At 40.8% G+C, this 17,385-nt stretch overlaps 1 protein-coding gene and 1 long non-coding RNA gene across 9 annotated transcripts in view; one reads left to right on the top strand and one right to left on the bottom strand.

Moving 5' to 3' along the window:
• STAU1 (staufen double-stranded RNA binding protein 1) overlaps positions 1-11,514 on the bottom strand; it is a 36,205-nt gene extending 24,691 nt beyond the window's left edge. For 7 of the 8 annotated variants that reach the window (XM_082773495.1, XM_082773498.1, XM_082773497.1 and 4 more), the window contains exons 1-4: positions 11,376-11,514; positions 6,584-6,650; positions 1,194-1,470; positions 857-981 (exon numbers count right to left, since the gene is read on the bottom strand). In XM_082773495.1, coding sequence (XP_082629621.1) covers positions 857-981; positions 1,194-1,386 — 318 coding nt within the window. In that variant the 5' untranslated portion in view covers positions 1,387-1,470; positions 6,584-6,650; positions 11,376-11,514. The remainder of the gene's footprint in view (positions 1-856; positions 982-1,193; positions 1,471-6,583; positions 6,651-11,375) is intronic. The other variant, XM_082773496.1, reaches the window with a different exon arrangement.
• A 333-nt stretch (positions 11,515-11,847) lies between these two features.
• On the top strand, positions 11,848-14,885 carry LOC309884264. The gene is made up of 3 exons (XR_014318586.1): positions 11,848-12,235; positions 12,374-12,499; positions 14,747-14,885. It is a non-coding gene; the product is annotated as an uncharacterized lncRNA (long non-coding RNA).
• The last annotated feature ends 2,500 nt before the right edge of the window (positions 14,886-17,385 follow it).

The raw sequence follows: 17,385 nt of genomic DNA, 5'->3' as shown, positions 1-17,385 counted from the left end.
ATACAACAGAGATATCTAATGAGTATTGAAAATGTAAATAATGCTAAAGATCACATTTTCAGTATTATTTGAAGTTACACAAATTGTTTGTATATTTGCCATATTCCTGAGAAGTTCTCTTTCTACACACAAACAGAACACTACACAAATTATATATTACTGAGGTTTTAGCAAACTGTAAGAGATACACAATATTATGTGATGAACAACACATCGTGGTTTATCTTAGGCATTTTGATAATTCCCATCATGAAGGACTAAAGATCTGTTTGCTAAATTACATAACTACATAGACACAAAAGCCCTACAACTCATTATATAGTATTTTTCCTGCAGAAAATTAGTTTCCATAAAACCTCCTGCAACTCAAAGGATAATTTAGACTAAGAAACTATTTTGATCTTTTAAAAATTGTGGGATTTACCTCCAAATATTAAAATGCACTACAGGAAGAACACAGAAAATTTGAAGGTAAGATGCAGAACACAAGTTTAACTTCATACCAGAAACAGATCATTAAAGCTCATACTTAATACAAAATTGCTGAGCAAAAGCTGCAAGGGGCAAACCTTGCTTGACTAAACGGAAACCAAACTCAAGCACCTCATAATGGAGCCATCAAATAACTCTTCAAAAAACTAAGTGGTTTTAGGTAAGTTTAACCGTAATATACTTCGGGAAACCAACCTTTTAGCACATATTACAGCTTCACACTCCCTTATCACTGGCGTTTTGATGAGTTTCCCATTCCTCTCTGTTATTCTGTATTATCTTGCACCAAAAGCACGTACTTTGCCTTTCCAGTAAAAACGTGAAAGATCTTGAACAGAAACAATAAACTTATACGAATATTTACCTTAGAATGAGCTGGACCTTGCTCACTCAGAAGTTTATATTCAGGCTGAATCTTGTTGAAACGGGCTAACTCATTCACAAGACACATTGGGGTTTTCTCTTTGGGGTTTGCCATGTTAGAAGGAGCTGAAAGATTACAGAAAACAGATAAATGAACAGGTAGCAATGAACTCTACTACCATTTTAACTAAAAATCCCACATTGTCCTAACATCTAGATGTCTGCAATACAGAGTTCACATTACAAGCTACTATAGCTGGATAAATACTACTTTTAAAATATTCATAGGCCCAAGACATCTAGAATACATACATTTATTAACAGACACTCAATCTTACCTGCAGCTGCATTGGTGGATGTAACAGATGCAGAGGGTAAAGCAGAATTTTGGATAGGTCTACCTGCATTTTCAGAGGGCAAAGAACTAGTAGTAGAAGGAATACTCAATGGTTGTGAAAGAGATGGGTTCTTATTCAATATTTGGCTCCCTGCAAGGGCAGTAGAAGGATTCTGAATTTGAACTTGAGACATGTTCACTTCCAACCAGAGAAAATTACTGTAGGTAAACAGCTTTGAATGCAGGCAAACTCAGTATAATGGAACCAAATTGCTGACCTAAAATGTAAAGATGAAAAAAAATATTATATTGAATGTTTAGCAGTCTTTAAGTAACAATCTATTAAAAATTATTTCTCAATTAGTTAAAAAAAAAAAAAAAAGGAAAAGGGGAAAAAGCATTCAATTAAGCAGGCATTGTTTCCATTTTCTATGCAGTGAGTCACTTAGACATACAGTTTTAATAGCACATTTCAATCTCTAAGCTCTGTCATTTCAGTTCCATATTGTTTTAATTTGTGAAAGAGTAGCATAAAAGCCTTAATTATGCTTGCTCAGTTAAGATGAACAACCTGTCTGCTCTGTCACTGAATCAACTTACAAAGCAATCCTGTTACTTAAACTGATAGTCACTGCTTACACACTAGCTGTGGAGCAACCTTCCTGAACTGATTACACTTCATGCATTTTACCATTTCAGGTTCTTACCTTGGAAAGGCAAGCAACAAATGTATTATTTACAGAGCAATTCTTTAGAGCATGCACCCTATTGTAATCACTTTTTCCCCCCTCCAGGCTCACTAAAGAGAACATCTAACCATTTAGGAGGAGAACACAACTGGCGTCTAGCAGAGAGTGACAAAATCACTACTGAAGGAAAAAGAAGGTATAAGAGTTTATAAACTTTTTAAGTGACATGCATTTTGAAGGGTACATCTACTTGAGTCATAAGGTGTCTCAGGCCATCAGTTGGGAGTTATTTGGCCTTACAGTCCTGTAAACAAGGGTTCAAAGTGTTCGTAGGCAACGATGTTAATTTAAGAAAAAACACCTCCAAGCAATGAACTGGCAGCAGGCGTGGTGAAGTATTGTAATAGGTCCTTCCTCCACCAACAAATTAGTGTGAGATTTTTCTTACACATGGATGCAACATTATCTTCATGCTCAGACAGTTAAACCTAAATATACACTAACAGGTTGCCAGTTTGAAGGATATCATTGCTGCCAGAGCTCAGCTGTCCATATCCGCTTACTATCCACATATCAGTCTGTTTGTTCAAAGTAAATTTTACATCCAAGTAAACAGGTTTTACACACAAACACACACACACGTATGCACCCATTGGTCCTGCCAGTGAATTACTAGGGCACCAAAGTCTTTTTCTATCCTCATTTATAGATGAAGGGTGCAAGTGAAATCATCACTCCAGATACCACCAGGGAGCTATTAGTGGCAACACAACTCCACAAGTGCTCTGTAAGCTTCAAATTCTGAACCTGTGAATGGACTTCCAAATGCAAGAGGAGTGGCAATGAGTCAGAGCGAAACTTTTAGCTAGCTAGTGACAGAACAGTTCCAAGAGGAGAATTTAGGGTAATACACTCATGGATACAAAGATTTTATTTGGTAAGAGGAAAAAAGCTACTGGAAAACAACACACACACTCATCTACTATCTGGAATATTTTGACTTTGAAGAACTATCATAAACACATCAGGCTTACCATACTACTGGTTGGATAGTTTTGTTTTTCACTAGAGAGGGAAATTAGTTCAGAAGAGCTCATTAGTTCACCAGATCTATATGTTGATTACAGGCAAAGCAAATTTTGTATTTGACTATTAAATTTGCAAAAGTTGTGCATTAGGTGCATTGTAACTGTAGAATGGGTATTAGGGATTCTTGTCTGAAGGAGCTCCAAAAAGCTCAAAGAGAAAGATGAAAAGTATGTAGACTAAGGCTCCAGGATAATAATTTTGCAATAGCCAAGTTTCATTCCCAGGAGCATTACTAGAAACACTGAAGTTTTTCAGATATATAATATGACAATAATTACCAAGAAAAGAATACGTAGTCTTGTAGTGCAATAAAAAAAGAAGCCAATTCTCTTTTCCTACTGAAGTTCAAAGCCCATCAAAGGCAATCAAGTTCAACACTTTGTAATCCACACATTTTGAGAAGAGGACACCAAACTTTTGGTTTTGAAGTCAGTAATGTTAGGACCTTTCAGATCATGCTGGAGTGGAAGTCTGAAATTATTCAAAGAGAACTCAGCCTAGAAATGCTTCATTTTTAAAGGCACTATTCTGCCCTTATTTGCAATCATCTGGTTATAGGGAACATGGAAATTCAACACCAAGATACGTACATTAAGGTGATTTGCTAGTTAACTGTCATACAGCGCAGAGAAGGATAGTATACCTTCAGTAGCAAAGCTCCACTGAAGAAGCATCTCATCAAATCCATTCCTGGCTAGAAATCTGCAAAGGTCTCCTGAATTCAAGCAGAGCATCACTAGATATTTAAAATCAACAGCCATTTTACTCTTTTTGAGTACTTTCTATTTACAACTTGCATTTCAACTTTCATTGTCACCATTACAGTTGGTATATACAGTTTCTCTGTATATTGTATTCAATTTTCCAATATTTTTGAGGTGTACTAAAAAACCCACCCCTTATATTTCCTTTTCTCAAAACTTACTCTGTAGTTCCATACAGCAATTCTATAAGCCCTAGATAGTGGTTAAAAATTAGATAAAACCATAACTCCTCATTCCAAAACCAGTTCAGAACAGGATACTTTACATCACCATTCTGCTAGAAACCAGCCTCCTGGACACAGTGGAGGCTACTACTACTACTGCAGAGTACAACTGAACTTTATCTGTATATCCCCAGAACAACCAAGACATTTTATAGCCACCTATGTCTACTCACAGCAACTGTTTCAAGGACGTCAATAAGGGCTTCAGAGCAAAATCCAACATTACTCAATGTGAAGAGTGCTTCAGCTTTGAAAACATTAGTAACAAAGTATTTTAAGTTGACTTTTATGTATTATTCTTGCCTTCATCCTCTTTTACTCCCATGATACTAGTCAAATCGTTATACTGATCCCTATTTTTTTGTATTCCAAGAAAGTCCCTGTCAAGGATATTATTAGTTCACTTTCTATATTTACTGCAGAATACTAGAGAACCTTAGCCAAGGACTTCTCAGACTGTTTTCTACTCTGATGTCACTCCATCAAGAGTTATAATCATCAGAGTTCAGTCTGAAACAGCTTTTCTTCAAACAGCTCTGGTGAGAATAACATTAAGGACAAAAAATTAAGCTGTTACTTGCAAAATCTATGGAGACTTGAACTCACATCCTAGCACTTGAAACAGTAAAGTTTTGGAAACCCACCCAATTGTGAATAGACTTCAGCTGTTCACATTCCAAAACCAGGCAAAAAGAAAATCACTGTAGACATCATAGCATCCAACATGCTTATTCTCAGTGTGGAAACCAATTGCCCAGCTGCTTTGATAATCTGGCTGCTCTTAACATTTAAACGGACTGTTGAGGGTCTAGGAAAGCCTTTGAAGCACACCTTGGTGGAATTCACCACACACCCCCTTCCAGCCTTTCAAGTCAAGAAGCTGGAAGACTTCAGCCTTCACATCTAACCTTCTGGGAATCCAAAAGGATTCCAACCTCACAAGAAGTCAAGTGCCACAAGTTTAAGCACAGCTCACCTTATGCACCCATAAGATGGCAGCAGTCCCACCTGTCCTTCTTTGCCAAATGCTTTGCAATCACAAGCGTAACCATGATTTGATGACCAAAATTACTGTACAAATACTTGGCCTCTGGAACTATTCATTTAACAAGGAAGAAAAAATTGTACCCAGCAGTATCATGTGAGCACTCCTTGCCATGACTGTTTCTATAGGTGAAGGAAGGAAACAATGCCTAACAGCAAAGCAATTTTAAGGAATCAGAAAATCTAAATCTTTACTTGGAACAGCAATCTGAAACCTGTAGAGCACACCAGAGTTCAGGGTTTATCCCCATGACATTCAGTTGTGGATAGCTGGGCATGCCACTCTTTTTCCACAGCTGAACAGAAATTTACTATCAGAGAGACAGCTAAATTGCAAATGACAATAAACCTGCTTCCAATTGATGTGTCATTCTTAGCTTATCTGTATTAAGTGAATGTTTCTACAACAATTGGTACATCATCATCACATCATGATTCTACGGACACGTTTCTTCTTCAGTCACCCTACACCATCGTCATGTTTTTATATCCTGATCAGAAGTTGAATTTACATCCAGCAAGTTATCACCAATTCAGAACTATTTCAGAGCTCATTAGATAGAATTTTGGCAGAACCAAACTACTGCTTCATAAATTCACCCTCATCACGAGGCAGTTAAAACATCTTATGGATTGTTAAAATCCCACTTCATAAACTTCTGACAATTTTAGACACTAAGTGGTAATTTACACAATCATGTTACAAGTTTGTCTGTACAAACAGCAATTCTGATTTCTTTTTAAAAAGATTTATTTAGTACTTTGACAAGTAACTGTTTGCTACTGTTTGACAAGAACATTCTCACAACGCAAACTAGGATTTTGTCTGTAATTTCTCAGCTATTTGTGCAGCTTACAATGCTGTTTTTGATTTGTATGAAATATTTCACTACGGTATAAGAACCTACTGCCCCTCACTGTATGTTCAATTATATGTTGTTTGTGGATAATGGTTTACAATGCTTTTTCAATGTAATACGCTCTGTACCCTATAATGGCTTTACAAACTCATAACTCTTCAAGAAAAACACACCATAATCTAGAAAGTTGAGCCTAACAATTTATAAAGGCTGTCTCTGTGGATGAAGAAACAAAAAGCTGCTAGTATTTCAGCTGATTTTTCCACGTAACCAGGGGTTAACTACTTCAAACTTTTCAAGACGAATGCTGCTACAAATTAACAGACCCCTATACCATACTGGAGGCATCGCTGGAACTTACAGACTAACAGAGATTGAAAGACAGATAGGTGAAGGAACAAATGTTCTACTCATACCCTCTTAGAGTAACTTGCTAATCACATACCTTGCTCAACCCTTCCACATTTACTTTTTGCTAATTCAGACATTAACATTTTAAATTCCATTGAGACAGTGCTATGCTAGAATAGTATCAAGTTTTCTCGGGGCTTTTTTTGTTTTGTACCATAATTGCCAAAGGTGTTACAGATAGAAGCTGGAGGGTCAAACAGCAAACAGACACTTCACAGGATAATCAAGTTTTTACCACAACTTGTGGTTTCTTCAATATAATGCAAATAAAAGGTAAGAAACTTCAATGCTTTAAGTAAGTTTCCTGTACCTTTACGAGATCCAGACAGTGAAGATTTGGGCTTAGTTCTGAATAGGATATTTATGATGGAGAATGCCTAAAAGGAAAAACAGAGAGTTAGCATTTCACTTCCTAAAACTACAAAAAGATCTGTAGTAAATGTCTCACCACAGCATTATTTTTACCTCATCCTTTTGGTTGACAGGATTTTGTATGTCCATTAAATTCTTACTGGCAGACTGCTCAAAACAGCTATGATTTCCCAAGCAGAAATTCCAACCTGATCCCACAGCTGTCTTTCACCACTCTTGCCTCAAACTTACATGAGCTTTCTTACACAAAGAGTGGAATCTCACAGCACTCTTTGCAGGACTAAGAATTACTTGTGATTTGTTTTCCTGCAGTAAGGCTTCCAGTGTTGCAGAAGTTCATTGTCTAATAGCCCTAAAGATCAGCTACCGAAATTAGACCTAGAACTTAATTCACTAAAAAAACACCAAAACCAAGGCGCCAGAGAAACTTCATCAGCTATTAACTACAGAAAGTGGCTGTCAGCGTTACCTTCTGGCCACACGTCTGGTCTAATGGTGACTTCCCTCAGACGTCTAAAAATCAACCTAGCTAAAAACATTTTAGAATAAAAACATTTCAGTACTAAATATGAAACCTGTCACTTGCATGGACTGTTCTAAATAGAAATCAATGTATTTTATTTTGCTTACAAATATAGCACAAAGCATTTAATCTTCCTTTTCCATGACTGAAGCCAACTGCACACAGATGGCAGACAACATTGCTACCAGCAACAAACTGGGTAAGATCTCAACCTTGGTTAAGGTTAGAAGAGGAGTTAAATAAACATGGTCTTGAATTTACTTCAGTTGTTTCAAAGTCTTACAGTGAATCTTAGAACTGTAACCAGTTATTAGCAGTCCCTGAGAACACAGGGGGATACAAAAGCCTGAAAAAGGCAAACCCTGTACCTTTTTTTTTTTTTTTTTTTTTTTTTTTTTTTTTAACTGGAAACTGAAGGTGGGAGACAGAAATATTGCAGTCCTATTAGTTTGACTTCTCTTCTGAAGTGTTTCTGGAGGTATAACTTATTAAAGCATCTGGAAAACAATTAAATGAATAACATTCCAGGCAGGTTCAAAACCAAGTTGTATATAGACAACTGAATTCTCTCCTGCCATCCCTGGTGGTCAAACAAGGCTCAAAATGAATCTCACAACCTCAGCAGGAACGAACGCAAAGTTCTAGGCAGGCACTGCTGATCAAACATAGGACAGGAAAACCACCAAGTGACACCAGCAAACTGAGAAAGGAGTCACAACCAACATAACAGTGCATTACCTAAGACAAGCCAAAGCTGACAGGCTGTTTTCAAAAAATAAGTCATCCTGAGATCCAGAAACTGAGAAATAGCAGGAGGAGTTCTCCGTGCCCAGTGTTAGGGAGACCCCAGATAGAGCACTGCAACTGTACTGTGTGGGTATCGTGCTTCGAGCCCATTGTGGACCAGTTAGCAAAAAAAAAAAAAAAAAAAAAGGCAAGAAAAGCAAGAAACACACAGTTACAGAAAAAAAAAAAAAAAAGAAATAAAACACCATGTAAAAGAAACCTTGAAGGGTTTGGGCTTGTATATGCTGAAGAGGAGATGGCTGAAGGGGGCCCAACAATCAGCAGTCCTCAAGTATGTAAAAGGGTTTTGGGTGGAAAAGACAACCTGTTCTCCGTGCGTACAGGAACTGAACGAGACGTGCATCAAGAAAGTGCATTGAAAAAAAGCTTTCTGATGGTAACGATTGCAATGTACTGCACCATGCTGGGTGACAGAGGTCACTCAGCTGTTGGTGAACTGTGATTGATAAACGTTCAGTTAGTATGAGATTGGCATAACTGCCACTGCAGACAGATGGAGTACCAGTCCTGTTCAGCCCTGGATTCCCAGCACTATGCACATGCCTCTGTCTACCTGACTGCAACGGAACACTTCCTTCTCTCATCACTGAAGGGCATCGGCCCCGCAGTTAAACAGCAGGTTTGGCAAAACAGGGCTGGTTCTGCCATGGACTCGCTCTGATTGCTGACAGGCCAGCTGAAAACACAACAGAGACCAGATTCTCAAACAAATTTGTTTTCTTGATGGTCAGGACCAGAATAAGGAAACGTGTCCTGATCTCTCAGATGTGCACATTTGGTGGACCAGAAGTGACTACATTCTCATTATGCTACTTCCTACAAACTCGCATGTGCATCCCTTTAAAACATTCTTTGCATTTGTTCATAAACTACTGGCACCAGAGAGGGAGGGCTTGTTGTGGAATGGGAACAGAGTAGGACGAGAAACAGAACAGATAAAATCATCAAGACTCAGACTTGCAATTTCTTCTTCTCAAGCACTTCTTGAGGTCACCGACTATAAATCATGTCTTCAAGAAAGTCTTACCTACCAGAAATGAGCTTTTAAACTAAACATTTTTTTTTCTGAAACTGGATGCTTAATACTGTATTGCGTCTTTACAGTTGCTGCCTCTGCAGTTGCACAGCAAAGATGTTCAGGTTTTCCTCATCAATACCAAACCGTTCACAAAGCAGGAATGTTTGTTTACCCATTTCACAGATGTGGAACCAAAAAGCCAAGTCCTATCCCTGCAACAGGATGCAAGGATCTGAGGTGGGACCTAGGCACAACTGAAACAAGTAAGTGAACTTCAGAACAGCACAAGACTTACTACCTAGCCCCTTGCTACCTGCATTTTACATGCCCAGAGCTATATTACTACTCAACGTCAGCCAGTTCTCACTTGGGTAAAAGCGAGGCAGTGCAGCAGTGCTCAGCTGCTGCTCAGGAGTGGTCCCCATAGAGCCGATATAATGGATGAGGTCAATCCTGAGAAATCAGAAGTTACGGCCACATCACCAAGATAGACCAACTGGCCAGCATACCTAAACCTTCACCTGATGTTCACAGGCTGAGGGAGATCACTGTGCGTTACCTATTTATTACCTAGCCAAAACAAGGGTTAGAAAGGCTTCCTCCCTTTTCTTAGAAGAACTTTAAGTAGCTCCAATACAGTGGCTGAGCCTCTTTCTTTTGTTGCACACTCATTCTGGAGCATGAAGAACAAATTGCCACAAGTTCTCACAGGTTTGTTGAGATGGCTCATTTCCTAACAAAGATTTGAAAACCCCACATCACCAGTAGCTTTGTAGTATGTAGCAAAAACATTACAGCATTTCACTTCTGCAACTGTATTCAGAACAATACTTAACTATGTACAACTAAGAAATTCAAATAAACGTGCACTGCCAATGAAGACGAAAGAAACCTATATGTTTTACAGACTCAAGGCTATTTACACAAAACGTAAACGACTAGCTGAACAATGCTGCTTCCTAGACAAATCTTCTTCTATAGCATTTGGGCAGGATAAGGTACACCTCAAAGACAGCACTCATTGAGGAAAAGGATGATGTTCTTTCTGAGCACAGATAAGAAAAATCTTCAAGGACAGAAAACACTAAATATTAGGCAAAACAGCTCAGGAGCTAAGACACAGATTATTAATTAGAGAAGAGGTGATGAAAAGCTACAATTTGAAAGTAAAATTTGAAGGAAAAGAGGGAACTAGCAGATGTACACATAACCCAGTCAAAACTTGAAAGAATAAAGCAGAAAGTGGAACGGCAATCACAAACAAATGCTTAGACACTCACTTCTAGCCAAGAGATATTTCACGTCTACTGTCAAAAGGTATCTCACAGAATTTGATTACATGTGTATATTTTCTTCTGAAGTTGCACAGGTCAAAAAACCACAGCCACTAATTATGGTTAACACAGTAATCAATGCACAGATCTCCTCCACTGTTCCAGCTGCATCTTCAGGAACTCTAATAAAACAATCAACCCCCTGGCAAGGACTCTAGACAATGCAATTAAAAGACATTTTTTCTGAAAGTTCATATGCCCTCAGAATAAAGTTGCAATTTTTTCAGTGAGCTCTGGAATACAAAGGGCAGCTTTCAGTCCTGCTCTGACTCCACACAATTACAGTTATGTTACCCAGATTAGCTTCAGCCCGTGAACACCTCAGTTCTGCCCTGATATACCCGACGCTTTGACTTGTACTGATGGTGGAAATGTGATTAGTGGTAAACATTGTGAAATTGTCAAGGAAAGAAAGAACGGCTGCTTAAAGCAAGAATAAGGAATTGTGGCTTGCATATGTCCTGTATGAAGCTTTGGAAGGCAATTCCGATCTAATATCAGAGGACAGAATATAGAGTAAAAGATACTCCCATGGACTCTGAGCACACACCGGGCTGTGACAGACACCCCGTTAATTACCGACACGTAACGTCTCTGCGGCCAGCTAACCGCACGTCGCTGCGCGCCTCAGAGGATGCCCGGACACGGCCGAGCCCCCTTCTCCACACGACAGCCGCGGCCGCAGCCCCGGGAGGCGTCCGGGAGACCCAAGGCGCTTACGGACCGAGAAGCCAAAGCACAACACGGCGGCGGGGCGGGCCGGGGAGCTCGGCGGGGCGGCCTTCACCAACAGTCCCAGGGCACGCGGGGGGCTGGCGGCCGGCTCCGTTATGAGTGCCACACACACACTCACACACACTCACACACACACACCCCGGGCCCCTCCAGCTCCGCAGCCGCCCCCAGGCCCCTCAGCGCCCCCCGGCCCCTGCAGCGGGCGGCTCCCAGCCCTCGGCCCCAGCCCCTCGGCGCCGGCACCGAGCCCAGCCCCGCGCCGAGGCCGGGCCGAGTCCCCCGCGGGGCCGCCGGGGGCGGGGGCGGCGCTCACCTGGCGGCCTGGGCTGCGGCTCCCGGCCTTGTGGCGCGGGCTGCGGGCGGCTCAGTCCATGGGCCGGCGGCGGGGGGCGCGGCGGGAGGCGGCGGGCACAGGGCAAACACTAAAGAGAATGAGCGGGGCCAGCTCCGGCCGGGGAGGAAGTGACGGCACGGCCGCCCGCGGGACGGAGACGGGCGCAGCCAATCGGGGAAGGGCGAGCCCCCCCTCCGGAGACGCCTCCCTGCGAGGGTTCCGCCAATAGGCTTCGGGCAACGCGGTTACGGCTCGGGGACTACAAAGCCCGGCGTGCCTGGCGGCGGAGCCGCGGGCGGCCTCGGGGGGGGGGGGGACTACAAGGCCCGGCGTGCTCTGCGCGCCTCGGCGGCCGGGCCGGAGCGGCCCTGAGGCGGCGGGGCGGGAGCGGGGCCGGGGTCGTTAGCTGCAGAGCTGCCGGTACGGGGCGCGGAGAGCCTAAAGAAAAGAGCTCCCGCCTCAAAGCACAGGCAGGTGGGGGGGAAACCGTGCTGAGCCCGAGAAGAGGTGCGAGGAAACCCGTGACCGGACGGGGGAAAACTGAGGGTACGGAGCCGGCGCTGCCGCCGGTCCCACGGCCCCGCCCCGCTGCGCGCTGCAGCCCGGGACACGCTCCCGTTCACCTCAGCGGCTGCGGGTGGCTGTGTTCGCGCTGAGCTGCGCGGGTGACGCCAGCCGGGGCGGTTCTGGCCGCCCAAGCGGCCCGGTGCCCGCTGACCGCGCACGGCTCAGCCTCGCGCCCCAGCCTCGTGTCGGTGAGTAACGGCCTCACCCGCACCTCGGCCCCGGGTACCTGGGGAGCGCTGCCTCCTGAAACCACCGGGAGCAGAACCACGTCCGTAAGTGAAGTCAAAAACCAGATACGAATGCACTTAGTTTGCAACAGGAAAGCAAAAGTTCCGATGCGCTACGACTGAAGTCTGTAATTTCAGACTTGCGATACATATCGAGCCTTCAGCTATTGTTTTTTAATCCAGATAGCCTCACCCTTCAGAGTGAAAACAAACCACACGAGCAGCAGCACGCAGCTGGCGGCTTCGCTTCTAAGGTAGCAGAGGTTTCCCTTCCTGATTCACTGGAGCAAAGTGCTCCGCAGGATTTAAGTAAGTGCTATCATTACGTTTAACTGCTTTAACAACACTTTCCTTGTCTTTATGAGTTCTTAAAGCAACACAACTGCTTTTATAACAAATAAGCACTAGCAAAACAGCAAGAAAAACCACAGTACAATATTAAGCAGACCCCACTTGTGCTAGAATAGGTCAATCCCTTCTATCAGAAAAGGATACTATGAGAACTTTTTGATTTAGAAATACTTTATCTTTCTTAATAGGTAAAAATACATTTTAAATTACAAGGTTGCATTTAAACCCCATGGCATCATTAAATTGCAAGTCAGTAATTTCTGCCATTGTTCAGCCAAAGAAAGAAAATAAAAAGAAGTGGCATCCAGCCCACAACATTTACTAACCAAATACGTGTAACTTAAATTCTACAGTAAATGCAAAAGTCTTCATATTTAGAGGAGAGAATCACAACTACAACATTGCAGCAAAACCAAACAAGAAATTATAACCAATATATCTAGAGCTCCATATCCATTTCTGTATTTAACACTGGTATGGATACCAAAGATACCATGAAGAAAATACATCATACACATAAAATTAATTGACAATATAGCATTTAAAAGACATTCTCCAGTATATAAGTATATAGATATATATCCCATATCACATTTAAACACCTATTCATATGCTCTTGTGGTCTGTTGCATAATGATATGTGCTGTTAGATCCTTTAATTATCCCAAGCCAGCAACAGTTACATTTCAGAAGGAAATGAAATTTCAACTGTTGTGCAATTGTTACTGCAAAGGCTTAATGTTGCCTGTAACAGAAACAACATTTGTACAGTTATTTTTGTAGAAAGTTAGGTGGAGATACGGAAATAAAAAGCTGACTTTTTTCCATACTGAATTTCATTAAAAATTCTGATTTATGTTCTCTCATCCCCTTCTCTATTGTCCCCTCCCCAGTCCCTCAGAAAATTGTGAATGCCTGGGTAAATGTAAAATTGTCATGATTGGGACAAAAAGCAGCCAAATTACAAACTTGAATATAATTTAATCGAATATATATGTAATTCAAAAGTCTGAGAAACTCTTGGTGCAATACCTCACATATCCACTGTATTTGTCCTTTCATTTGAAGGATATTTACTCCTTTATTATGTGCATGATTTACTTATTGAAAAATGTTACAAAAGACTTTTCTTTTTTATGCAACAGTTTAAACAGAACAAGGACAGAAACCTATTTCTAGCTAACAATTTGTAAAATATTTGCATCTTTCATTTTCTTATATGAAAGCAGTACTGTAATTACAGGTATTTCCAGATGTTCACCTAGAAATCTGATATTTATTATTAATATATTTTGTTACTTACTTTGAAATATCTCTTACATCAGACACAAAACCAGTGTGAATTTCCCTTCACAGCTTTTGAAAATGAATTTATTTTTTATTTTTTACAAGGAAGCTAAATATCTGAACTGGCTGTACTAAAACCCCTTTCATTCTACTTTTCTGACTCATTTGTAACAAAATATTTTTTTCCACTTTCTATTCCTTTAGGATTCATTTCTTCACAATAACAAAGCATTTCCTTCATCTTGCATACAATACGTTAAGTCCAGCATAAGCTTTAACCTTACATGCATTACTTATTCTGAGAGAAAACTCTTAGGCCTATAGTCACGTTGCAACTAGCTGTCAACAGAAGTCATGAAGGTTTTACGTACTAGCTGGTACTATTATAGCCAGTAATCCCTAGGAGTACCTCACATTTCTTCTAAATTACTTTAAAGGCAGTAATTGCTTCGTTTAAATAAGTAAGGGTAGAAAGCCAAGGGAAAATAAAGTATCTATTCTGCTTTTGAAGTTTTTTTTTCCCTCTCACCTACTTTTTGGCTGATAGAATCAACAAAGCACTTAGTTATGAAAAAAATACTGTTATTTCTATAAAGGAAAGATTATGGTGTTTTAAGACAATAATAAAGGTTTGACATCAGGAGCTTTGGGACAAGAAAACTGACATGCCATTATGGAGCATGGTGCACAGCTGCACCCACACCAGCACTCCATGAGTAGTGTGTGCCACCTGGCAGAGGCAGCGTGGTTTGTCAGGTGCAACAATTTACTCCATCAGATACAGCTGGATGCCTAAACCTCCATACTGCTACAGCCAGACTGGTTTTATTATCCAAGCTAGTGCAGGCGTATATACACTGCACTGCAGGAAATGCACCTTTAAAGTTTTCTCAAAATGTTTTCAAATTGATTCACCAGCGTTTTAGCAGCACTTTTGACAGCATGAAGCATGCAGTCTCAGGACAGATACAGATCACTCTTCTTTTACAAGAATGAGCGAACTTCAGGGAAGGGTGAAGAACTGTAAACAAACAGATTGCTGTGAACAGCTGAGCTGGAATCTCACACAGTGCCTTGTGGTTGTTTTGTCCTCGCGAAAGACAGTATAAAGACATGCTCTGACTGCTTTTGTCTGGCCCGTCCTTGACAATATTACAGGAAAGCTGTTCTTGCTGAAAGCTTGTGGAATGAGTACAGAAGTACATTTAACAGTCAAAGAAGTACATCTCCATGGAAGGCACCTTCAAGCAAGCTACTGAGCGCCTAAAGAAAACCAAGTTTTCTGAAAGCATAAGTCAGAATGACTGAAAGAATATGCTCTGGCCTCATTTAATTTTTAGAATGAAATGCCTGCCTCGCTGAGAGGATGACTCCTATATTTGCACACGTTTATATGAAGAGACAAAGAAATAGGACTTCGCTTTAGTACATGCTGCCACCATTACAGGAACACTGGTAACCTCATGGTTCATCACAACCCATGTAAACAACATAACCAAACATAAAAACAAGACCAAACATTAGTTGGTCTTGAAGGTTGTTTGTTGTTTTTGAAACCAAGTATAACAGAACACTTTTTTTTTTCCCATTATAGAAGACTCAGAATGTTATTTAGAAACACATCACCACGAGTCAGTAGGATTAAGGACAGTAGGTGAGAATTCTGTGGGTTCAAAAGATGTCCATTTACATATTTTGTGTTCAAAATGGAGCAAATAATCCCTTTTCCTTTGAATATGAATAAAAACTTCTACCATTATCAATTGCAAGGGAGAAGTGTCTCTTTACTTTCAGAAGAGGATCTCAGGTGATGTGCAGGAGTTAATTGTTTGAACCTGAATTAGATGTTCACAGGTCCTAGGAAGATCAAGGTGACAGCAAGTGTTTCCAGTCTGAACTTTCTAAACGAAAAACTGGCCCAACTGTGTAACAAAGAATACACTGAAGGGTGGCTTCAAGAAGTTCAGCTATCCTGTGGAAACTGTTACCACATTGCTTGCATCGGTTTTCATTCAAATTAGCAGATAAATCTGGTTAGATAAATTCAGGAACATAACTGTCTCCTGAAGATTGAGGATTGGAGGTGTCAGAAACAGCAATAACCTGAATAAAGATGAGGGCACTGCCAATAACATTTGCCTGTACTCTGAAGCACAAATACGTTTTCTTGCTGGCACTACACTTGAAATTTTCATTTCCCTGGAAGGGTAAGTGCTCTATACAAACACTCACATGCCTTATAGAATCTGCCAAATACATCAGGACTAAATAACATCACTAACAGTGCCATGGCCACAGCCGTGTCAACAAAGTCCAAGATACTAAACAGTGAGTGAACTGAAGGACAGTTATGCCACTACTATTTGTTGATCTGAAGTCACTTAGGCACTTATTCACACGCAGTGTCTGTTCAACAACAGAGTCATGCCTTGCAGGAAGTGCAAGATAGTGAATGTAAGATTCACTGATAAACTTCCATTCAAAAGAGCCCATTTCCTTGGTTGCCTCTCAAAAAGGTTCTGGCTTGGTGCAGTAAGTTTTGTCCAGATCCATCTACGTTCAGTACTGGTAAGAAACATTTGTTCACTCACTTCATATACCTCAGCAATCTGTCCCCTAAAGAAATCTTGTTCAGAACTGCAGAACTACGATGATCTAATACAACGAGTCCCATTCTAACACAAGGTTATCACACATACATCGGCTGTCTACTTGACTAGATGCAAAGGTAGCATGTCAAATTACTGTTACATGAACGCCACCACTACCAATTTAATTTTGATCTTCTGATGTTGACATTAAAAACAAAAAATTGTTCTCCCGCTCATCCAAGAAAAAGATGAAGTTGTAGAGCAGGCAGTGATCTGAATAGCTTTTTGGCTTGCAGGTTATGAATGACCACAGCTCAGTTAACACTGACATTCGAGGTAAGCATTCAGTTGCTCACAAACATCACACACATCTCCCCTGTGGTTTCAGCCTGTCTAGCAGATCTATTCTACAAGGTGGTTCTGCAAACTTGCAACACACACAGTCTCATCAGCATTAAGGCAAATGCTTTTCACGATCGCCACCGTATTATTTCACTCTTGAGTACTGCTTTCACTTTACACCTATGAACAAAGAGGGGCTGACACTGCACCAGAGTCAAGAAAACATGTTGATGCTGACTTTTTTAATACATTTTTAGGCACTTAAGCAGTTTCCATTGTCTGACAAGTAACTCATTTCTTCACACATTAAGAGATATGACCAGCATGCATTTATGCATGGCAGCCACAGATAAAGTTCTTAAAGAACTGAAAAAATGACAGCTGATTCTGCCTTGTGTTTTACCTTCAGTAAATTCAGTAACTTTTCTTGATGCAATGCTCAGCTTCAACAAGCATTGTAACAGTAAAACCCCAAAACTGATTCAAGTAATATGCAGAATCTCTGTGGTCAAGTAACTTAGAACAAAACCAAACCAACATCTGCCATGTGTAACATTGCTTAGTATCATGTAAGTCTGACACTTTGCTCTTACTCAGAGTTCTTCGGTCTCTACAACTGAATTT

The sequence above is a fragment of the Aythya marila genome (genome assembly GCF_965140915.1).
Source record: "Aythya marila genome assembly, chromosome: 16".
NCBI lineage: Eukaryota > Metazoa > Chordata > Aves > Anseriformes > Anatidae > Aythya > Aythya marila.
This window is presented reverse-complemented; position numbering and strand designations above follow the sequence as displayed.